General features: G+C 40.4%; 1 protein-coding gene across 3 annotated transcripts in view; it reads left to right on the plus strand.

Annotated features, from left to right (window-relative positions):
• The window catches only part of MED13L (mediator complex subunit 13L), a 205,749-nt gene that overhangs the window by 3,624 nt on the left and 176,924 nt on the right, over positions 1 to 25,201 (plus strand). For all 3 annotated transcript variants that reach the window (XM_074605935.1, XM_074605933.1, XM_074605936.1), the window contains one exon: positions 17,947 to 18,184. In XM_074605935.1, the coding sequence (XP_074462036.1) occupies positions 17,947 to 18,184 (238 nt within the window). The remainder of the gene's footprint in view (positions 1 to 17,946; positions 18,185 to 25,201) is intronic.

Consider the following 25,201-nt stretch of genomic DNA (forward strand, 5'->3'; position numbering starts at 1 on the left):
CTGTTGAATGTAGACAATCTTTAAATAGAGGTTGGGCATCGCTGTTTCTTCTGAACCTTTTTACAGAAAATATTTTCTAAAAGCTTTTTAGAAGCTGGTAACTCTTGTCAGTGATGTCCAGAGCTCCTTAGTGTTCTTGGCCCAAAATACTTCATGTGAGGGGAAGCCACAGTTAAGGTTTTAAAGTTAGCTTTGAATATCCAGATGGGGAGCGTGATCCCGTGCTTGCGTAGTTGGGTTTTGCAAAGTCCCTCTGGACTTGGTGACGCAAAGGGCTGCTGTCTGTCTTGTCTATTGCTCTATATTGAAGCAGGAATCCGGTGCTGTTCTAGAAAGCGAGTTAATGTTTGTATGTTCTGTCAGGCAAAAACCCCCACAGACAACCTACGCAAAGAAATCTAGAATTTTACTCTAAATGTAAAGCATTTCTTAGATGATGTAAGGGCCAGTTTGCATATTTGTCATCAGAATACACCTCAGATATAAACTTGTTTATACTGGCATACACAGGCTTGCTCATTAAAGTACACTTTCTCTCTGAAATAGCTATGTTCTAGCACAGCAGTAGAAGTTATATTTATCCTAACTCAGTTTTTGCAGTAGTCAAAATGTCTGCTGCTGCTTCTGAAAAAGAGTGTTTGTTTATCAAAACAGTATTTAATAAGCAATTGTTAAGGGCCAGTTTGTTTAAATACTAATTAAGAGTTGTCTAATAACTATTTAGAGATGAAATGTTCTGAGGTAGTACGCTTTGTATTAAAACTTCAGACCCAGCTGGCAAACAGTATCCCTGTGAATAATCCTTAATCATGAAAGTAGTCTTGCTGAAATTAATTTGATTTTTCCTGTGAGTAAGGGTTAATATGACGCCCCACAGTGAGGGCTTGCATGAAGTATGAAGATGTTTCCTCAACTGTCTGGTTTAGCTGCTGTGGTGGATCAAAAGGCAGAAGTCAGCCTCTGAAAATAGGGGTGAAATTGCGCAACGTTTCATACGCCGGAGCTGGAAAAAGAGTACAGCAAAGGGTGACCTAAAATTTGGAGAAGGTTTCGTGTGGTGAAAGATTAGATACTGTAGGAGTAGGAGTCTTCAGCCTGGAAAAGACACGATTGTGTTCTTGGAAAGCGAGACCTATTTATAGAGGGCTTTACAGAAGCTGGTGTGGAAGATGTTGCGAGCGCTTGTTTAAATGCCTTCTTACAGAAACCTGCTGCCAGGAAGGTCCGCTTAGTAGGAGTTGTGTCTTTGTTCCAGTTAATGTTCAAAGGCAGATTTACAAACTGTAAAGGTCACGGTTGCTGTTGCTGTTACTCTTTTTTTTCAGTTCCCAAACAGGAACAGAAGTTGTTGCCTTCGATCAGTGAGTTTTGTTGCCGTTTTCATAATGGAACTGAAAGGAGTCAAGGAAATCTGAGATGGCATTTGAATTGTTTTCTTAAAGGTTTTTCATGGCATCAGAAAGTGAAGATTAGGAACGCCAAGATTGCCAGTGAGGTACTGTTTGGTGTTGTGTAATTGTCAGTAAAGGACTTCACAGTACATGGTTGATTGCCCAAGCAAATCCATAGGTAGTAGTAAATTAACCAGCAGTCGTTCCTGCTGCTTGTATTATCATAAACGCAGTGCTCCAAGCAGTAGGCTGTTATTTTGGCACGCAGGATGTTACATCACCACATAGTTGATATCTTGCTTGTTTGAAATTTTGTGTAGGTGTGAGTTTACATGTATATATATATTTAAGAAACGGAATTAACCTCTCAAGTTTTGCAAAAAGCATTTGATTCTCTAGTTATCTTCATCCTGAATTTTATTAGGTAACAAGATAGAAGTAGAAAAATGACATTAGAAAGCTTGCTCACTTCCTGCTAATAAAAGATGATTTCAGGTTTTAAATCACGTCAGTGGTAGGCTTTTATTATGTCCTGTCAGAGTATTCGACAGTTTAATGGGTGTGAGTTTGAAGAAAATAGACCCAGATTTGCAAAGAGCTTGTGACGGAGCGGTGTTCAGTTAGCTTGTCCAGCTCTGGGATTGGCATTAATGAACCTGTACCAGGTAACTGACCTCTTCTCAATATTGCACCAAGGAAATCTGGGGCGCAGGAGGGACAGTTACAGTTCAGGACCAACAGTGCCGAGGAATCCTAAGCTAGCCACTGAGAAATACTTGAGTGAGATTTTCTTGAAATCCTGATTATCTCCTGAATGTATACATATACGGGAGCTGTGAATCCTTCTCCCGTGGCTGTGTTCTGATTCTGGTGACGAGTCCTTCCCCGAGATGGCTATTGTGAACGTTAACATGATTAAGAAAATACTCAAATATTAGGCTGATGTAGTTACCTAGGATTTTTTTTAATACATCTTAAGAATCTTAATTTTCACTTGCTGTAATACTGCCTGAAAATACATATTTCTGATTTTTTTCTACATAGTGCAGTTTTGACATAATAACCCCAGTTCTCAATACACCTCAGATTCATTTGATCTTGAATTTTTTCCCCTTCTGCTTCTAAGAGCTCTTCCTTGTGTGAAAGGTAGTAAAAAGGAACTCTTTAATCCTATATGTGGACCTTCTATAATTTTCCTTCTTGACAATGCAATTCTTTTGGGGGAAAAAAAAAATCTAAAGAAGCTGAAATTCTTGAACTGCCGTGGAAAAAAATAAAAATTGAGGTGCATGTGAGAGATAGTCACATCTGTTGAATGTGTTAACTTGATTAACTTTGGCGACTTGATGAAGAAGGAATTTTTTATGGATTTTTACTCTCCTTAAGTTTTTGAAAATGTTATGCCTTGGTAAAGGTGTGTGCAGATGCACTGCTTTTTAAATACCTAAAAAATACAAATGTTACTGGAATGTTACGCTTTGTGATAAGTTAACATTTGTTTGAAGCTTTCTGTTTACTGGAGGAGAGAGCTTAGCCTGTTGTCTCCACTTTTCCCTGATCGCCCCCCTCCCCACCCTTCCAGTCTTCAATTTTACATCCTTAGATGTGGCAGCATCCTTTTGTGGGTGTTTGACTAAAATACCACTGCTGGTATCAAGAATGCTGCTACAGGTTTTCTCTCGCGTCCTGTGGCTGGGACTGTGTTGCACCTTTCTGCGTTCTTTCGTTGTCTTCCCCTGTTGTTACAGCTCCTCAGACTTACTGTGCGTTCATTTCCAAAGCCTTCAGCACTATTCCTTCACTGCCTTTTATTTTTCATTTGGTACTGACTGACTCCTGACTCCAGTGTACACCAGGATTATCAGATTATAAATTGGTGTCTATTGGGTTTTTTTCTAGTTTTTCCTTTGTATTTGTGGAAGGTTACCAGTTGATGGCCTACAAACCCTTTTCCTAAGCTTGTTTGTGAGATCCTACAGACAACCTGGTAACACTGAATAGGCGATTGGTCTCTTCAGACTGTCGTTAAGGCTGACGAGTAAGGTTTTATATTCTTTCAAGTCTGTGTGTATTCATGTACTGTTCTGTGAGTGAGTAGTACACTCTTGTGTAGAGTCTAGCACAGTGGGATTTGCAACTTGTTGGTGCCATAGTAACACAAATAATGTGAAAAAAATACTGCTCTGCCTAGAAGCATGCTCATTTTAGTGTTATCTTGCCGATTTTGAAAGTGCACAAGTGTTTTCAACAGCAAATCCCAAATCAAACCTGGAAGATTTGTTTCTATGGAGTATGTATTTACATGGGGGCATCCTTCTTCCTCAGAGCAAGCTCTTATACTGCTTTCATTTTAAGGTCTAAGTATTGCTGTAAAAAGATCCTCTTTTCCTTATTTCCCTGACATCAACTGTAAGTTTCAAAGAGAAACCAGCTATTAAAAATACTCTGCTCTAGCAGACCTCAAAATATTACTAAAACATTGTGTTCGATTCCCTCTGCACACAGTTGTGAAGTACGTACTGCAGGGATAACAGGCCTGTGATACCAGGAATGACAGCTCGCATCGTTTCCTGCTGTGGCTTCAGCTACTTATGGAGGCTTGCATTAGTATCATCACTATACTGTAAAATGATAATGACGTCTGAACATAACCACTTTGATACGATATAGTAAGTTTAACTTTTCAGATCAGGAGGGTTCTTAGCATTTTACATAGTAAGAAGATGCCTATTTTTTTTTAGTATCCCGCAAGCGTAAAAGGTTTAAGCAGTCTTTCCTTTGGCTTGTGCAGTGGATTTTGATTAATTTTGATAAATCCTGACTCTCACTTCCTGCCTCAGTCTGTTAAAAAATGTTATTTCTCATTGAGTCATGTGCGGCTTAATTCACTTTCCTGAGCAGAATTGCAGTAGTGCATATGGAAATGTGACTCGAGCTTTTAGTGGCATTCTCCCTTTTGTTTCTTTGCGACAGGAAATGTTATTGTGTGTTGCTGTTGTATAATGTGCCCCGAGGCAATATTTACATTTATGTGACTAACACAGATGAGCTCAAACATACACGAAGACTGTGTCCCTATACTAAGGAATGTATTTAATCGGCTTATGAAGATCGAGAAGAATTGACAGTCTTAAATTAATTTTTGGTATAAGATATGACACACGTATTTCTGTATCACTTCTCATTAGGTATTTACCTCTGCATTCTTTAATCGGCCAATGTTGCAGTGTAGTGTATGATTTTTGCTTATGAAAAGAAAATAATATTAATTATAGAGGAAAAGGTGTGGGTTTTTTTTCCCTCCTTCATTTTTTCCCCTCCCCCTTTACTCTTCTTCCATGCCTTGGTGACCCCAAAAGGATTCCTAAGCTCACATGCAAGCCTGGATCATGGAACTGACCTAAGGAAAAACTTTTCCCTCTTATTTTCCTTCTCAATCCCTAGACGGCTCTGTGTACTCATTATTCCTCTCTCTCCCCACCAAGTTTTGGCAGCGGCGTGGATTGAAGTGAGATCAAAGTGGCTGTGTAACCACAATCCATGTCTTAGAGAAGGAAATTTAAAGCTTGTTCACTAAAAATGTATTTAATTCATCTTTTAGCTTTAAAAGAGTTATGCTGTGGTCAGTGCCTTTTTGTTGCCTACCCTTATAGCTCCATATTTGCCCATAAAATACAATATTTAGTGAGAACAGAAGATGGAAAACAAAATCCAGAGGAGAACTGTTCTGTACCTACTGACCAGGCATTGGCAACCTTCTGTTTTTTGGTAATGATGCACTCATAGCTGACAGCTACGAGACATAAGTTTCAATACATGTTGGTTTGTTACAGTATAAAACCATGGGTTTTTTTTCTTACTGGAGTCTCTGGTTTACTAGGAAGTTTTCAAATCTAGTCTAGTGTATCTGCAATCCCTTAGTGTCAGGTTTATATGAGTCTCACTTCATGTGTGTGAAGTGAGTACCCCACAGTACTACTCAGTTTGTAGGCGGTCCTGGGTGAGTTATAAAATTCATTCCAGGAACATCTCGTAGTGACCATTTCAAGTATTTTTATAAAAAAAAATATTCTTTGCTCACAGAATAGGTTAATTGGTTAAATTACTTTATTCTGAATTTGCTGGTTTCACTTTTAACCTAGCGTTTCTGGTTATTTAATTTTGCGTGTGTGTTTTAATAAAATTTTGACTTGAGTTCTGTGTGAATTTACATAATTTCCTTCTGGCAGGATCCTTGTCTTTGCACGAATGACAGTAAGAAAGCTGGCAAAATGAATCTACATGATCAGTCATGTCGTGGATTTATTTACTGCTTTCTATATTAAAGAAGATTCATATGAAAGAATTCTGCAGGTGATGGTTTTGTTTTTTTTTTTTTTAAAGGGCTAAGGGATTTTGGCAGACTGCATAACAATTTCAGCTTTATTTGATATCACTGGTCAAGGCAACGTTGATGTTAAAGAATCGGGGCTGTCTGATTGTATTTCTGCACTGCTCCTGTCTTCCTAGCCCCGAGCTGGGGATCGGGGCCAGGGCCCATTGGGGCAGGCGGCGTAGTTTTCTTTGCAGGTCAGCGGTGGGCACGCGCGTAAGACAGCTGTGTGAGCTCTTGTTGGTATTCACTAAGCAATTCTGCTTAGATGTGGTGTACAAAAATGTTCTAGTTCCGAGCTCTTAAATACAGGGTTTTTTTTGTTTGTTTGTTTTTGGTTTTTTGTTGGTTTTTTTTTTTTGTATAAGAGAAGAAAAGGAACTGCATTCCTTAACTCAGTATGCCAAAGTTTACTCTACTCAGGTTGTTACTTCCTCCACCCTGCTCCCCCTTTATTTTATTTTTTTTCTGCCCATATGTCAGGTTACTTGGTTTGGGAAACATCTGATAGTCCATTGTATGACTCTGATGTCTGACATTTCCTTCCTCCTTCAGTTTAAAAAAAAAAAAAAAAAAAACCAACTTGGGGGAAGAGAAAATATTCCTTTATTTAATTGCAGATTTGGTTTTGTCTTTTTTTTTTTTTTAATGTGTTGACTACTCTTCTGTTAGAGGGGATTTTTTTTAATCTGGAAAAGGGGCAGTGACTTAGTTCTGATTCAGCCTTTTTGCAAGGGACTTGCCACCCTCATCATTCACCTTGTCTCAGAGTGAGGGAGGGATTCTTTGGCTAGCAAGCGGCATGTTTGTTTGCTTTCTTTTGTGTGCTATCTGAAGCGTGCAGTGGTAGTTTCATTTTATTATCTGTTCTCAACCATCTACTCAGAAGCTAAAATATAATTGATGCCCTTTTGTAAAGAAACTGGCTGAAGTGTTATGGAACTTGGAGGTACCTTTTAGTGTGCTCTGTAAAATAGTGTCCGTAACCTGACCTGCAGGGTAGTTCACTACCTAAACCTAGGACTTGTTAAAATGAAAAGAATGTATTCAATCCCTTCTGTCTTTTGTCTTGGAGATGGTGTTTTGCTTCCAGGCATTGTACTCTTCCATTGCATACAGCCTACAGTGATATATACATTCAGGTCTGATATGGCTAAACTTCATTCCACTTCTTCCCCTCTTCCCCATAAAAACACCCCAAACAAATCAAACCCCACCATCTCTTGTTTTTAAATGCTTTTGTCTGTCTTGGCGTTATCGGGTAGGTGTGTTCTCCAAGCACATGGATAGGTTAGTTGGTTGGTTAGTTAGCATCCTCTGAAACCTAGATTCCTACCTATTCAGTACATGTTTTGGTGTTCAGATTGGCTCTTCCGTTGCCCTTTCTCAAGCTTGGTGGTGAGACTCCAGCACGACAACTGTCTGTACTGGTGCAAAAGCCAGTATGTTCGGGGGGTGTGGAAGTGTGTGCCTCCCTGCGCTTCACTCGCATGCTGACATGAGAAGAGTTGCTGCCTTCTTCCAGTTTCCTTATATTTTTGTGTCTTGAATGTTTTTGACTCAAAAGCATCTTTTTCTAGTAATAGCTAAATCTCAGCCCTTTGGCTTTCAGCCACGCTTATCACGTTATCCTTTTACATCTCTGTCTGAGGAACTTGGTTACAGCCTTTACTGTGGAAGAGAGCTGACGAGCCAGGCACCAGTTTGGAACTGTGTACTGAGATGTGCTGGATCGGTTAAGGGACTAGAGATTTGCTAACCAAAGCCATTCACTGAAGGTGACAGATGGTGACGTAACTCATAGGTCTTCTCTCAAATATTCCTTCTTTTGTTCTTTTTTTTGTTTTGTTGTTGTTTTAGAATGATATTTTTTTTTAAGATTTTCTGGAGTTGGTCCTGAATTACTATTACTGATGTATGGTGGACATTTGGTGCTGACTCGAGGATGGCAGGCCTGAGAGCTGTTCTGAGGGTGATCGTTGACTCTGCCCTTTATTTGCTGATAAATATTTCAAAGATGCCAGTATGGTACGTGGCTAAATGGCATGGGAACAACTCTGCTGAATCAGAACCAAAGGCCTTCAAAGTTCTGTCTCAATGGTGGCCAGTGGTTGTTTGGCCTGCTGGGTTTAATGAAGAGTTGTGTTGGTGCTTAGCAGTGTAACAGCTGCGGTGTTGTCTGGCATCACGTGGCTTTTTGTGTTTGGGAGCTCACCTACAGGCTGGCTATAGCCACTCATAGCAATGCTGCAATTTTTCCTGGGAGAACAGGAGACCCAAAAAATCTGCAACAAAGGTACGCTCTCCCCGATAGACACCAGCAGTTACTTGCAGAAAGACAGAAGAGTAGGTCAAGGACATAGGTAATACTTCCCTTGAATAATCTCCCAGCCTCCCTATATATTCGGTGGAGAGATTTCTCGAACCAGTTCAATATTAAATAGACAAATTTTAAACTACTTCTAAGTTTTTATCCTGACACAAAAAGTTCAGCCGACTTGTTTTGGTTTGAGTCTGGATTCTGCTAATTTAATTTGATACCTGGAAAAGCACCCTTAATCTTTGAATGCTTTTTGTTCTATGGAAGATACGGTTCTTGACCATTCCTGTAATTTTTCTTTTTTCTCCACTTTTTGATGTGGTGAAACAAGAACGCAGTTAGCAAATGAAGGTGCAGAGCTACACGTGAGTCGTGGTGGCCTAACAATTTCTGTGTCACCTTCTGTTTCTTTCATAAGAATTTCTCACATTTGGTTTTATTTTGCCAGCCTGTTTTTGCGATGGACTCTAGGAAGATCCTGTTTCTCTTTCAGTATGTCAGCATGTGCTCACTTTCCTTCCTTCTGCTGCTTTTAGTCTTTTACTTTAGTATTTAACCTTGAAATTCTGTGACGGCTGGGATACGTATCAGCAATTTGGGCGCTTTTATCAGATTGCTCTTTCTTTTATGCTTGCCACTCAAAACTTCTTTGTTGGTGTATCTGTCCCAACCGCTGGGACATCTGCCTTGTGCATCTGCCCCAACCGCTGAAATTCAAGCATGAATACTGGAGTCTTTTTATATTTTCCATTGGGAAAGATGGTACTTGGTTACCACCTCGAATTCCTTCCGAGACTGGTTTGACTTCTTGTTTCTTTGAAACAGTCTGTTCCTCTCCTGGGCTGCCTCCTCTCCCGCATAGGCAGAATCACACTGACTTCTAGGAGAGAAAGGGGAAGAAATACCTCACTTCTGTCAGCACTGTTTACGTTTTAGGCATAACAGCTCATGCTGTTAGCTTGTGGTTTTTAATAATGGTGTATGTGGACTGTATTATTTTAGGAGTGTCTTGATTTTTCTGGTCCTCGGTACAACGATATAGTATCTCAAATGTCCCCAGGTACACAAGTCCATCAGGAAGATGCCTGATAATAGGATTTTGGTTACAGCTAAATCCTTCACTGAGACTTGGCAAAGATAAAAGATGACGTACAAATGCCCTGACGCTGTTGCTTGTCACAAACAGCTCTGAAGTAGTAGCATTTAGATAATCTGTTCCAGGGGGGATGAAGGAAGAGGGCAGCATGGTATGGGGTGAGTGAAGAGACTTAGCCAGCAGAAAATGGTTTTGGGCACATGTGCCGCATGCAGTGGTGTGCTCGGTTCCTTGCTGGTTTTAAGAGCAAATGAAGAACAACAACAAAAAGGTAACTTTTTTTAATCCTTTGTTTTTAAAAGGTTGTTAGTGGCTGTCCTTTATCCCTCTTTTCCAGCCACTTGACTATGTCCTTTTACAGGGAAAGGATTAAAGTCAAACATGTCATTCTGCTGTTGATCAGTCGCATATTAAGAATGACGCTCAGCTCAGCTTTTTGAAGCGCTACGTGTGCCACAGTTTTTCTGTTGGCCATGTGAAGCCCATTTCAGAATTAGATTTTTTTTTTAATGTGTTGGCTTTTTCCATTCTTGAACCAGTATGAGAAAGTTTGAAGAACTTTGTTTATGCTGTTACTGCGATCCCTGTCTGCCAGTTGCTTTGCCTGACCGATGTCGCTTTGACGCGCTGGTTCGGCGCAGGATGAGGCCCCTCTGCACCGCCGCGTGGGCCCTCCCTCCCTAAGGGGCAGAAGGGATGAGCCCTGAGGGAAGGGAACACAAACCGTTCCCCCCTTTTTTTAAATTGATAGGATAAAGAGGGGGATGCGAATATGTAGTTTAGCAAATGACCTGATTTCAGGAGGCTGCACAGGGTTGAGTTGGTTGGTTATGGTATTTTTTTTTAAACCAAGAGAGTTGTAAACCCAGGAGTAAAAGATAAGAGAGAGTGTCTGTGTGCAGGTGCTCGCTGCTGCTTCAGTCTCATTATAATAAATTGTGCTATCCACATAGGAATCTTTCTCAGAGTGTAGAAATAATATATAGCTATGAAGAAAAAAATACATTTTTTAAATTATATATATTTTTACATATATATTTTTATATATATATTTAGTTAAGCAGTCTCCTCTGTTCCTTGATGTGTTTTTCCTCTTTTCTTGCCTCTGTTCTTTCCATTGACTTGCCAGGGGCTTAGACAGATGTTACTAAATGTTTTATTTCAGTGGGAGTGGGGGACGAGAGTTGTGGGCCTGGGTGTTTGCCTTCCCCATAAGCACATGTTGTTACAGAGTATTTTTCAGTGTCTCTGTCCTTTTGTCCTTCCTTCCTGGTGAGGTGTACCAAGATGACATAATTTTTATCTGGTATTTAAATGGCCTGAGTAGAGTGTGAAATGATATTTTGTTGCTGTGCGAGGATGATGTAGTGAAATGGAACACTGTAACCAAAACAGATGGTGCTAATCTTGAATCTGTCCGCAAGATCTTATAGCATTTAATTAAAGTGGTGGTGTAATTCCCATGACACCTTTAACTACAGTTTAAATTCTTGGACTATGAACTAAGGGCTTTCTCAGGCAGATTTTGACTCATGTGAGTAGTCCTTAGTATGAATCTCTAGTGGCTTCAGAATAGCTACTTACTTGAATGAAGCTCTCTAAGATGAGACTCTTAATAAAACTGGCATACATATATGGCATTTACTTTTTTTTTAATGTTCTAATTTGAAGCATAAATTATAGACTAAAGACACTTAGCAACTACAGCATCCTACATAGAAGCAAACAAAAATCTGGATTAGAGAAATTGTTTGGATTGCGCCCAACTTCAAAGGCTGGTAAATACAGTGTTTTAAGGTACCCTGGACAACTTAACATCTTCCCCTTGGTTAGAAGGGCGTATGATGAAAGCCTTTTTCATTTTTATATTCCCTTTTGTTTAACTGAAACTTGTTTGTAGATGTACCTGACTTAAGTGATACGGTGTGTTTTGGTTTTTTACATTATTGGCTGCTTTTCTTAAGAGAATTAGACATCTTTGGAGCACTGTGCAGACCTGAATTTGTCTGTCTTACCTTTTGGACAGGCAGTTGGTAAGTAGGTTTATAGCTGGTTTTGGTTTTGTTTCAGATAGGAGAACTGAGAAAGATAAAACGACCTGAACCGTGCCATGTTGAAAGTCTTGGAGAAAGTCAGGGTTGAAGCCGAGGGCCTGCGTGATGGAGAAGCAGTTGTTCTGCTAAAAAGACCCTTCGAGCCTTTTCTATAGATCTTTGCCTTCTTTCCAAGTATATCCTTCCTGCTTTGGAAGTACTAGGGTGCTGATTTTCTACTCTCTGAGGCCTGAAATCTGCCTTAGCTTTCCTCACCTTTCTGTACTATGTGAAGCAGAAAAAATAACATGATTACGTATTTTTAGCTGTTGTTTTTCATGTAGGGAAATATAATAATACAGAAATAACTCTGCTTTACACTCGATGTGGCCAAATACGAGAATTTCTCAAACTTTTTATGCTCTTTTTCTGGTTCCGAAGTGTCTATATTCTTGTGTATTCTCTCCAAGGGAGCTTTGTGTATTAAATGGGTGCAATTACTCAAGTCTTCTGGAGGAGTTCGTTTAGAATTGGTTTGTCCATCTCCCATGTAACATATATAGTCAGGAAAGCATTTGATGGAGATGAGAGGGGAAAAAAAGAGGAGGTGGAAGATGTTGGTGTGGTTTTTTTTTTTTTGTATTCCATCTGTGAGGGCTGCAGAAGAGAAAATAGTCACAGTGGCTACACAGCACTAATTAAATCTTCAGGGTTGCTGGTAGCATGCCAGAATCAAGTTGTGCAGTGTGAAATGTTACTGGGGAAATCTGATGTTTTTAGCGGCCTAAACTCTGCCAATCTGAATGGAGCGCTATGAGATCAGCAGAAGACCTTTCCTGCCTGTCTATTATTCGGATTTAAGCCTTGGGGAGGGGGGAGAGAATCAGAGCTTAGCTTTTATCTCTACTAGGAATACCCAGTCCTGGAGTTAAAATGGCTACAGCCCTCAGCTGTTGCAGATAGATGTGAAGGAGTCTGTATTTCGGGCAGCAGACTAATGGTTGTAAGAGAAAGTGCTAATTTGCTTTCTCTGTCTCTTCTGTTTCCTTCTGTGTGTAGGGGATATCAGAGGTTTGGATGCTCTTACTTAATTTTTTGAAGGCGTTTCACTCGGAGTGTTAAGGCAGTCCCCCCAGGAGGGAGGAAGCCTGAGTTTGCCCTCCTTTCCAAAGGACTATATATGACATTTTTCTGTGGCCATGTTTCTGAATGACAGCATTCCCACGCTGTGTTTTCATTAATGCCTATTTCTTGGGTATGTTTTGGGTGTGTTTGAATGCCTCCATGGAATTTTCAGTTTGAGTGCAGTCTCCTACCCTGACAGCTCCTTTGGATACATCAGAAACAGACCTTTTTGTGCCTCTGGGACTTTACTGTAAAAAAAAATGAACGTTAGTAAAGATTTTGGGTGTTACTGTTAGACATAGAGATCCTTTTTCTCTGTTTCCTTACAGGCTTGGTCCAGTGCAGTGAGAACAGGTGTCTTACAAACACTATTCTGTGTCCAGTTAACTGTGTCCAATTAACTACGTTTAGAAAAAAATAATTAAAAAAACTGCCCCTCTTATCTGGGAAGTTGAGCCCTTCACAACGTAGTCCTCCAATACATTTGTTCCCTTATAAAACACAGCAAAAAGTCTCTTGCTTAATGCATGGTTTACTAACAACGTTGGTTAGTAGTATGTATTTGTAAGTTCCTTTTTTGTCAGGCTTTTTAGGGTTAAGAATGTTGTAGCAACCACAATAAGCCAAGAGTACGCATGTAGGAAAAGATGCAAGAAACACAACAGATTACATCACCTGGCAAGACTTTTGCTTTGTTCTGCATTCGTTTCACACCCGTTGTGAGTAAAACAGCGTGTTCACAGTGTTGTCCTCAGGTTGGCAATCGGGTCTGTCTCAGTGAGCGTTTCAGGATGCTTTAAAACCCGCAGCCTTACTAAAAGGAGCAGCGCTACTCTCCCTGGCCTGCTTTGCTGTCCTCTCTCTTACTGGTATGAGCGTCTCTGGGGCTATTGAATGAATCAGGGATGGGGACTGATCTGAGTAGAGGAAAAAACCCCACTTAATATAATACTTCTGATTTTTAGTCAGTTCACCTCAGTAGGAATCTGTGCAAACAGCAGCAGCGCCACAAAGCAGAGATGGTGGTGGAGTCGGGAGTAGGTGACCAATGTAGGGAAGGCAGGACGGTCCAGCGTCGCTTTTGGCACCGGTGCTTGCTTGTGTCGATTGACGGTGTACATTAACACCAGGCTGTGTGTGCGGTCCCATGTTCTGGTTTATCTGATTGGAGCTGTGGATGATGGGGGGAGCCCGCTCTGCTGCTGCTCTCGGCTGTGCACTCTCGCTCCTGCTCCTCGGGCTGCTCTCGGAGCGTGTGCCTGCAGGGTAAGCTGTCAGTGTGCTGCTCTGATAGATGTTGTTCTTTCTCTTTGTTTCTCGTCTTTAAATCGGTGAGCTGATTCCATTCGCCCAGTGATGGCACGATCACCAGATCTGATGTCACACTGGGAGATGGGGATGGGGAAGAGGCTGCCATTTTGGGAGCACCCTGTGTTCGCTGCTTAGTGACCATAAATGAAACCACGTTTAGTTCTTCAATAGAGTCACCAGAACCACAGGCCATTGGCTGTTTTGTCTGTAAAAACCCTGCTACAGATTGAGGACTCTTAAAACTAGTGAAGTTTGTTTGTTTAAATGAAACAACTTAAAAAACTTCCATGTGGATGCAGATACTCTCTCTACAGGGTATTAAGTACTTCACACAAAACATCTGTAGAGGCATAGAATATATCTAAGTGTTCCTGGTGCAGTCTTATCTTGTGTACTGCTTCTCGATTAAGATCTTTTGAATTCAGCTTTAATTAAAGTGAGGACAAAATCTAGAAGTTCTGAAGGATTAGTATTGATGCTTACCTATTAAAAATTTAAATAAAAACAGGTATATCCAAATAAATGCACTGAACAGCATCGCTGCAACTTTGACCAGGAAACATTGTGTGAGAGCTCATTTTAAGTCCAGACCCCCCAGTACTTGTCCCTTCTTGTGAGTCACTTTGTGTTGGGTGGTCGCTGGTGATCCTGGTTAGCTCTCCTCACAGTCTGTCAAATTAGACACTCCAGAAGTTTGTTAGGGTGGAGTTAAATTGGATGCAGCTCTGCTGGTTTCTGTATGCTTTTCCTGACTCTGTTTCATCCGTGATATGGATGGGATGTTATGGGTTGATACCTCTGAGCTGCTAGAAAGCTGCAGGAGCTTGTCTGCTGTTTCACACAGCTGATCTCTGGTTATTGCCATGCTGATCAAGTGAGTGGTGCTGTTGAGGAACCTTTTTTGTTTGGTTGGGGGTTTTTGGGGGTTTGTTTTTGTCATCCTCCTGTTCCATGTCCATTGTGACGTCCATATATTCCTAATTGATTATGGTATGTACATTTAATTTTTTTTTTCTAGGTTGCCTATGCTGGCACTAATCTTTGGTGTTTTGTGATTTTTGTAGTCATAGTCATTATACTATTTCAGAAACTCTGCTTGTTCCTTCTCCAAGCTATAGATTGAGATCCATGTAGAACACATGTAGGTGTTTTGGAGGAGCATGTGTAAGTACTTTCTCTTGGAATGTTATAGAATGTATGAGGCATTCCAGTGCCACACAGCACCCTACTGAGAACAAATAATGCTTGTCCTTCCCTTTTTTGCCTCCTCCACCTGTGCTCCCATGCCCCCTTTTTTGCCAGGAACATGGCGTATATGCTGTACATCACGTCCAGTCTTGAGTATCTTTTCCGATACGCTTTTCCGTAGCTTCCCAACACTTTGAATGGATGATCAGCATTTCTGTCTGAGCGCAAAAGCGGCAGTGCTGGCTGCAGAAGACCTTCAGCAGGGATAATCCTGTGTTGTCTGTGGCGTCCCCTCTGCTGGTATCCTGCTGACGTGATACAGGATGGTAGCATCGCTTTTGCAATGAGGAGCTGAAGATGACTCATGGTTTAGTGTCATGCAAAAAAACCCCAAACAATTACAGTGCCTTTCAGTGTTTTGTCAGATTTTTTTCCCCTTCCCAGTGGAGGTCAGCTACTGTATTCCTGGGTGCTCGGGGAGGGGGCTCGTTAGAGTAAATTAGATGGGCAATCTGGGTAATCGGTATTGGGGGAAATAGTTCTTGAGTTATAGTCACAGGAACGTTGGTCATGGGCCAGAACTGTGCTGTGCTGGGCAATGTACAGGCAGAATGAGGTGAAACTGTTTTAGAGGATCTATTTATAAGATTAAAGAAATACAGGTATTTTTTGCTTGTGGTATGGTGTGATGAACATCACCTTTAGCTCCTCAGCAGTTAATCAGCTAGCTCTTGAACAGGTAACAGCCTACTTCCAGTTATTGTGGTGAAGGAAAGTAAATTTTAGAGCTTAAACTTCTAAATGAACAAAGTTTGTGGGCTTGAAAAAGGACATCCTTCTGTATGTGACATGTAGTATGGGTTTTGGAGGGGCTGTGTAGGCCAATAGGTTAAATGTCCTTGTGCAGATGATGAAAATGGAGGAACATGTGATCTGCAAGTCTTTTGTTTTCTTTAAGAGTAAAAATTCACCCTTTTTCTTGTTGATATTTTCTATACGTACTGTGCAGAGAAAGGAAAGGACTGTTTACTGTTTAGATACAGCTTAACGTATTGCTTGGTGGGGGCTTGGGGGCAGGTGTTCCTACAGCTGGGATTTCCACTGCTGTGTCTTTCCCCTTCTCCCTGGCAGTGACTTTTCTTGTCGGAGGTGTAGATGATGTATTGAGTTCTTGCAGCTTGTTGCCATAGACCAGCTGGCTGTTCCTGTAGGACCATGTTAGAGCTGAGCACCCCGGCCATTTCTGAGCAGCACAGTGAAGGTGTGAACACTGTAAATGAAGCGGAGGTGGTAACAGCAGCGAGAATGTGGGAACGTGGGTTAGAAACTAGAATACAAGCCCACTGTGAAAGCCTAGTATAGAATCATAGAATCTTCATGGTTGGAAAGGACCTTTGAGATCATCGAGTCCAACCAAACAACCTACAATCTCTGTCACTAGAGCATGCCCTGAAGTGCCACATCTAGACTTTTCTCAAACACCTCTAGGGATGGTGACTCAACCCCCTCCCTGGGAGGCTGTTCCAGTGCCTGACCACTCTTGCAGTAAAGTAATTCTTCCTCATGTCTAATCTAAACCTCCCCTGCCGCAACCTCAGACCATTTCCTCTGGTCCTGTCATTATTCACCTGGGAGAAGAGGCCAACCCCCACCTCTCTGCACCCTCCTTTCAGGTGGTTGTAGAGGGCAATGAGGTCTCCCCTGAGCCTCCTCTTCTCCAAGCTAAACATGCCCAGCTCCCTCAGCCTCTCCTCAGATGCCCTGGTCTCCAGACCCCTCACCAGCCTGGTAGCTCTCCTCTGGACACCCTCCAGCACCTCAATGTCCCTCTTGTACAGAGGGGCCCAGAACTGAACACAGCACTCGAGGTGAGGCCTCACCAGTGCCGAGTACAGAGGCACCATCACTGCCCTGCTCCTGCTGGCCACGCTATTGCTGATACAGGCCAGGATGCTGTTGGCCTTCTTGGCCACCTGGGCACACTGCTGGCTAATGTTAAGCTGGCTCCACCAGCACCCCCAGGTCAGACCACTTTTTTTATTTGATAATGATACTCCTACTAGCTAGACTAAAAGTCACCAAGTGTTCCCCCGTGCAGGCGCCCAGAGCCAGCGGAGGGTGGGGAGAAAGGAGGCTGCACAAAGGTGGGAGGGGAGAGGAGAGGAGGAGTGTGATGGGCAGGGTAACAGGCGTAGATAAAAAGGTAGCAGTCTGGATACAGCAGAGAAGGGAAACTGAATGTGACAGCTGTGAGTATCTCCTATTAAAGTTGAAAAGAGGGGGGGAAAAAAAAGAAAATTAGAACCATTGCTCTGCTGACTTGGTTCTAGCTGCCAACTGTTTCATGGTTTGAGTACTTTGGCGGCTTTTCCCCTGGCAGTTGTTTATTCACACTGCTGTGCAGTGGGACACCTACGTTCCTTCAGGTTTTTCGACCCGTGTAGAAGAAAATCTTTCCCAGAAGTCTGGGTAGCCATTTTCCTGTTCTTTTTGTTCTTCCTTGATGGTTAGTAAGAGAACTCTGTCGGGTCGAGAGGCTGTAAATGGCAAACTTCCTTACTGTTTTTTTTTTTATTTGAGCAAAATAAAAAGCATTTGCTGTAAACCTGTAACATCACAATATGAAACTCTATTTCACCAGTTTCAGTAAGTCACTTGTGTTCCTGCGTCCTGTAGTACTTATTGTTGTGACTTTCAAGTGGTCAGCTTCTGGGCTGACACTGAACTCACTTGACCACTGCACAGCATGTAGGGAACGGGCCTTATTCCGTCTCCTAGTTGGTTTGTTTTCCTTCTAATTTGTAGGATTGCAATAAGATAACACTAAGGTTAGAAATGAGTGAATCTGCTGGAAATGAGTCAGGTTGTGGTGAAAAACCTACGTGCAGGTGTAAGCCAGGTTTATTCAGTAGTGTTTCTAAAATTGTTTTCCTTTTTTCTTGAGGAGGAAAAGAAGAAAATGCAGCAATAGGAGGATTTTTTAACTTCAGCTGCTTGGAGCTAAATTCTAGGAATTAAGCAATGAAAATGAAACAAACCAGTACTGTGAATACAACTAAACTTTGAAACAGAATGATTTAATGACTCTTCTTTTTCTTTCCTTTCTGTAGGCTGAACTCACAGGCATCAAATGGCGTAGGTACAATTTTGAAGGTCATGGGGACTGTGGCCCTATCATTTCAGCCCCAGCACAGGATGATCCGATTCTGCTCAGCTTCATCCGCTGCTTGCAGGCCAATTTGCTTTGTGTGTGGCGCCGTGACGTCAAACCGGATTGTAAGGAACTATGGATATTCTGGTGGGGAGACGAACCAAATCTTGTAGATGTGATACATCGTGAACTGCACAGTAAGTTATTCTCTTCCTTTGTTTCTTGACTTATTTATATTTTTTCCAGTGAAAAAGGACTGCTATCGTTAAAGGCTTTAACTTCCTACCATATGTGATTTTGTCACAAATTATGTCTTAAGACCTAAAGGAAAAAAAAAGCTTGTAAAGTTGACTTTTCTGCTGCAAGCAATGTGCAGATGAAATGCAAAATAAAACTTGAAGGAGCTTAGGAGGCCTATATCCAACATAATTACGTAGATTTTTGTGAAATCTCAGATGCACTGTAAAATTAGAGTAAATTCTAGTTCAGAGGGTAATAATAAAAGAACCAAATAAACTCTGGCATGAGGTAATAGTTGGAATAAAACACCTTTATTATAGAGTCAGGTAAACTCCATGACACCACAGGTGAATCTGCAAGGTCAGAATGTGCCATGTTGGTAACGCTACAGGATTTGAGCGTAAATGGAGGCAAGTTGCAAGAAGTGAATGTAACAAAAGCAAGGAAGAGGAAGGTAGGACCAAGGTGGCAATGATAAGTTCACACGGTTGTAAGTTTTATGCAACTTGATTGTCTTCAGTGCCTCCAGAATGTGTAGCCTTACAATTATACAACAAAACTATATCTGTTGTGATCCGCTTTGGCTATGACTATCCACTGTATATTAATTCCTTTTCAATGATGTATTGTTGCTGTGAGAAGACCTAGTTTGCCTGAAGACTTTAACTTTTAAAAGGTATTTTATTACACTGCATGAATACTTGTGCCTTATTTCACCTCTCGTGTCTTGGATGAAAACAATGGAAGTTCACTAATCCTGGAATAATAATAGTAATAAAAAAAAAGACAAACCAATAATAAGGATCAGTTTCTTGGTTTTTGCAATAAATTTTCATCCTGGTAGCCTTTAGACCATCTTCTTACTTGGTGCAAACATTTGTATGCCAGTTCAAATATCTAGAATATTGTATTTGTCAAGTGGGCTTGACAAATCTCCGTACCCGTGCCACACACAGTTTTGGTCCTGGGTTACACTATATTCACTTTCTTATTTGTTATCTTGTTCTAACTGCCTGTCTCCAAACCATTACAAACCGTACTTCCATGAATAGCAGATTGTTCATTTGGTAATATAGCCTGTGAAATCACAGATATGAAACGCTGTGTGTCTTTAGGCGTATTTCGTGCAGGTAGCTCTGTGATCATGTATAATTAAAGAGATGGCTCAGAAGTGCTGCACCAAGCCATTCCACTGACATTAATTTTTTATGAGGCACCTGTTTTGAATGAAGGCATGGGTAATATTTCTACTTCCCCAGCAACGCTTTAATAATATATGCTTTTCTCTTTGTGAAATATAGTTTATTTAGTATTTCAAATGCAGTATGTGGGACTTAAGTGTCTTTTTATTTGTGGGGAGTTGCAGGTGATAGCTTCTGTTTCTGTTGTAAATTGATGTATCTCGTTTATAGCTAACATCTTGGTTACAACAATATGATGCTACTTCCAGTAATAATGGTATGGTGGAGCATTTAAATATATGAATAGCTGAACCTGCTCGAGTGTGGTTTGGGACAGAGTGTAGCAAATAGAGAATAGCATCATTTTGACACATTTTTTTTTATTATTTTTTCTTTTTTGCCTGGTCCAAAATTCTATGAAGCATCCGGGCTGGAGCCTTCAGTACAATAATTTTTAAGCTGAATTAAATCTGAAAATTGTCCGTGAGAGCGCTGTTTTTTTAATTGCCAGCAGCAGCAGTATCACACTGATAAAAAGCAGCCTGAGCGTAGTGTGTTTCACAGCCCTGCAGCCAGCTGGCCTGAAGAGACAAGTCTGCTTGGTACAGCAGCACCGTCACTGAGAGATCCTCGTTTGCAACGCTCTCACATTAAAGTAAAAATGCCTGAAAGGAAAAGATGGTGCAGAGGGATGTGAAGAGATGTGAAGTTGAGTTTGGAGGTGGAGAAAGGAAGACTATGTGTAACTCTTTTAGGGGAATGAAGTACATGGTAATTAAAAGAAGAAGAAATATGCTCCTGCTGTCAGTATCCTACAAGAATTTGGGAAGTAATCTCCTTTCTTCTCCCTTCCACTGCAGATTTTGGAATTCTTTGTAATGTGCATAAATCATACAATGATAGGTTTATATGTTCTATATTAAAAGCGTGTTTGAAACGCTTGTAGTGACTGATCAGATAATAGCTTAAAGTGAGGTAATTGTAAAAGTGTTATAAATTTTACTGCTGGTAGGGTTGTCTTGCTGTCTTCAGTAGTTTGTTGTTGGTTTTTTTAGGGTTCAAACATCAGTATTGACAAAACATTGAACATCAGATTCTACCAGAATGAGGCATTTATGTACATTGATTCCTTGAAATATGATATAGGAAATATGATATAGGACAGTGTTTGTGTTCAGTGTTTCATGCAGCAGCAAGGCAGAAAAAAAGAAGGTTTTTTTGCTTTTTGTTGTATAAGCACACCACAGGGCTGAAATACTTGATAACTGAGATTAGTTTGTGAATTCACAAGCTCTTGAAAATATCAAGGCCTTTGCATGTGAGCATGCAAACGGAAGAGAAGCAAGTTACTGAAGCTTGGTGATTGACTTGCCTGTCAGCTGAGCCAGCATAGCGTGCTGTTCGCTTTGGTACAACCGAGTTGTGAAACAGGCTGCGTTGGCTCAAAGCCTTGTTTGTTAGGGGTTGGATTGCCACTGTGGGCTATAATTTAGAGATTGATGAACAGAGCTTTGGGTTTGTGTTGGTACTCCTAGGTTTAGGAGCACAAGTCCCAGAAATCTGACCTGCACATCCAAGTGGAAGACTAGGTAGAGTCTATATGAAACACGTCCAGCTTTACAGATCCTCTCTTTTGGGAGGTATGAACTTCAGGAAATAATGGCTGTTAATAAGATCATGAATTCTTACCGAGTATGAAGTTGCTCACAAAGTTTTGGATTTCTCTTTTCCTGCCTGGGACTTGGGCTTTAGAAGTGAAATTTTCATTAGGCAATAAAATTTACTTTCAACTTTAGTCTTTCTCCTGTTCATTCAAGTCTAATTTAGAATTACTGATAATTTTTTTCTGAACAATAGAGTCAAATGATATTGTATGACATTTAGTACTTTGGTTAAACAAATGAGAAGTCCAAACTGAGAATTTTGTTTCAGAAACACTTTTTAAAGTTTTGCATATGAACTGGGCATGTTGCATATCTTTATAACACTCATGGTAGGTGATTTTGGAAACAACAATCCGCGTTTTATAAAAGAATTTCAGATAGTCATAGGGAAAACAACTTAGTAGTTATAAACAGGAGGTCTTAGGAACAGTTGTTTGCTTTCCAAAACTGTGTTGATAATTAAACAGTGTCAGTGGAGATTAAGTAAAAACAATTATTTGCAGAACAGCTATAGATCAGTTAAATAGATGAGCTTGGCAGCTGTGAATTTCATAGGTGTGTCTCTTGCACATACTCCTACATTTCTTTCTCCTGCCAGCCTCAGCTGTTGTGTTCTGGTTTTATTATGATTGGATTTAAAATTTGAAGAAAGATGGAAGATCTTTATTCTGTCCCAAGCGGGAAAAAAAGCTAACTGGTATGGGGTCACTGAGTGGGAGAAAAGAACGGAGTGATTTTACAAGTTTGAAAAACTTGGGAGTGTTCTGGTTGTGGAAGTTTTGTTTTCTCAAGGATAAATGCTATCCAAAGATATTACCACCTGAAGGGGTTTGACAAGTGTTACAGCTGCTGTACCTTTTCCCATAAAAAATTTTTTTTTTTTGGTAAATTCTGTGGAAGAAATGGAATGGAGAGGAGGTAGTATCTTAACTGGTGGCAGGTTTTTTGACAGGGAAGTTGTAGATTTGCAAGTTGCAGTGATCTCATTTGCATTTGGTGGCCAAATACCATCTGGAGCACCATAGAGAATTCATACTTGACTCTTGGGTGTTTTCTTTTCTCCCACCCCACACTTGTACCCTGTGCATTCCGTGTAGATTATAAGCAGGTGATATCTGTTCCTTAATTGCCACCTTTGCTTTTGCAAAGAATGCTTATGTCTGATGCTTCAAGCAGCCTTTTTGTCTGACAGTTTTGTCTATAAACTTGTCATCTATCTGCACATTGAGTTTATGGGTATATTCAGCTTTGTCTCTTGCATCTGTGGTACAGAATACCTGAATTATCAGGAATAATGTGGGGATTATGATGTGCAGCGCTACTGAGAATATAGTTTTGGTGGCTGGAAACATGACCCTGGAGGTGGTCTCTGGAAGGCTGGGAGAGTGTTAGGCAGCATCTTGAAAATGAATGAGATTCTGGCTATTTGCTAGAAGGATGCAGTTTAAGAACTATCAACTTAATAGCTTGTTTGCCCAAAATCACTGATTTGGTAGGTATTTGGGATTGCCATCACATGTGTTCCTCTGTGAAGCTATGAAGACAAGACAAACCAGTAAGAGGAACTTGGGAGATGAGTGAGAAACCCCAGACACCCATCCGTACCCTCCAGCCGTTACTGTTGGCCTCAGCAATGCACGGCACAGAAGTGAAAACCCTTATTGTGCCAGGTGCTTCATCAGATAGTTTCAAAATAGAAGCTTAACAGTACAAAGCTCCTTGAGAGAAAATAAATAACAGTTTTATCATGGGACAATCATCCTTGAAGTGTTGGTGAAGTTGCAGTTAACTCTTGACTCGCTGTCTCTTGAAATTGATTTAAGGCTGTTTTTCCCCTTAAATAGATCAGATTGACAGTTCTTCCCATGCAGCCTTTCTCCTGGCTTGTGAATGGCTTATGAAGGGAAGGTGGTGTAGATAATATTACTGTTTTCTTGTGGGCTGGATTCTTTTGAGCCAAACCCTTTGTTTTTTGTGTATTGTCTGATATATGGCACTTGAGCCAGCAATTGCTGGAGGTGCTTCCCCAATGATACTAATAACCTTTGTACTATATTGGCCGTAGAGCATCAGGATTCTGATGGAAACTCCTACAAAGAATAGATTATCTTGTATTAATTAGGTGAATATTTCCTGAAAGATTATTGGTCAGGATATTCACGGCTTGGTAAGCTTAAAAATATAGCTAAAATTTGGTCTGTGACAGGAAAACCATGAGCTTCGATTCATTCCTGTTGATGAATTCTTGGCATATTGGGCTGATGCGGTTGTGATCCCCACGTGCTGGTAAATGTTGAGTGGAAAAAATGCCAGCCGTAGGAAAGGCTTTTTGTGAGGCATCCACACTAGATCATATAATTGCGGCCCAGACTTAATTTCCGCTACTGTTTCTCTACCTGCAAATCACTGATGGGTAGATTTTCACCCACAGGAAACCAGAGCATGCCAGCTACGGTTTCAGGCGTGTTTCCTGAGAAGAATAACTCGCCAGAGCTCAATTTAGGTATTTTTATCACGACTAGGTAGGTAGGGTTCTTGATGCTCACTTATTAACTTCCAGCTTTTGGAGTTTATTTTATCAGTTAACCCATAAATGTTAAATAGATGGTGTTTTTCAGTATTTTTTAAAAAAGTAATGGAAAACTTGAATTGTGGAGAAAGAAAAAAAAAATCTGCTAATGTAAAAGAGAATCAAGAAGGACTGAAAAATCTCCTTTGCTTTGTGTTTCAATTTAAAATAGTTTATTTAAGGTCCTTTCAAAGTACTGTGTTTGTAGTTGTAAGCAATTGGGAACTCTTTCTGGAGATATGAAATACGTTCTTAGCCGCTGTGTAGCAAGATATGTTAATTATTGAATGAGACGATTTTCCTGTCTGTCGAAACATATTTTAAGTGTGTGAAGCAATGCGTAAAACCAAGAATAAGCACCTCTTCCTGTGACATGGGTATACGAATTAATAGTCTTGCTTTTAATGAAAGTGCTCTTAAATCTTTCATGCTGTGAAAAGAATATGAAAGTTGGAAAGAAGGGAGTGCTTTGCTGCTGGAATGGCTTTATGGCTAGCTTTGATAACCTCTTGGTAATTTCAAGAAAGTATCTCCTTGTTTCCTGCGTTGGTAGGCTTAGTTGTAGGGTGTGCAAGCGTGGAATGTGCATTACAACATTCGATGTGCTCTAGAATACATAAACCCCCTAACCAGCATCATGCTCCGTAGGCTTTAGAATGAGACCAGCTAATATATGGAAAAGCAGTTTATGAACAAGGAGTAAAAGGGATCTCACAGGAGCTGAAATGCAAGTATTTTTGAAGGCTTACAATTTAAAAAGAAGCTAGGAATATCAAGCAGCTGAGTACCACTTATTAATAATTTGAAGTAAAATCTGAAAATGGTTAATTGCTGGTTCTTGAGTTAAGAGTGGAATTAGCAAGTAGGTTCATATGACAGAGGGCTTTATTGGAATATTAAGTTACTGAAAAGTCTGCTTCTGGGTTGATTACTTTCAATGAGATAAGTCATTTGCATTTTCTTAATTGCCTAGCATAGATTATTTCCAAAGACATGAAAACAAAGTTAAACTTTGTACACCCTTTTGGAAAGGAGATAGGATTTAGAAATGAATTCGTACATTCTCAGCTTGCAGAATTGTTCTGTGACCCTTATATTTGACACTGTTAATTGGTGTCCGGTGATTGCCAGTTGAAGTTTAGCTTAGACAAAATAAACTTTTTCTTTTAAGGAGGCATATTAAATGAGGTTATTATGCCATCATTTGGGATTAAGGAATTGCTTCATGGGAAAATGCCAACTCCTTTTATACACATGAAGTTGACAAGAGCTTTATTGTGTCTGGGCAAGATGTCTTCATTTTATTTTGTTTTCTTTTTAAAATAAATATTCTTCCCACCACCCCAACTTCTTCCCTCATTTTACTTTAAAATCAGTTTACAGTTATAGACAATGAGGGTATGAGTTGTTTAAAAAATAAATAAATAAATTGAATCTGGGTCTCCTGTTTAGAAGTCAGATTGCGCTTACCTTTTCCTTAATTATTCTTCTCTTCAGTGGTTTTTCTCTCAATGTTAACAGTGAATCTGTGTTCACAGTAGTATCCAATGAATACATGTG

This window comes from Larus michahellis, chromosome 13 (assembly GCF_964199755.1).
Source record: "Larus michahellis chromosome 13, bLarMic1.1, whole genome shotgun sequence".
In the NCBI taxonomy this organism is placed as follows: domain Eukaryota; kingdom Metazoa; phylum Chordata; class Aves; order Charadriiformes; family Laridae; genus Larus; species Larus michahellis.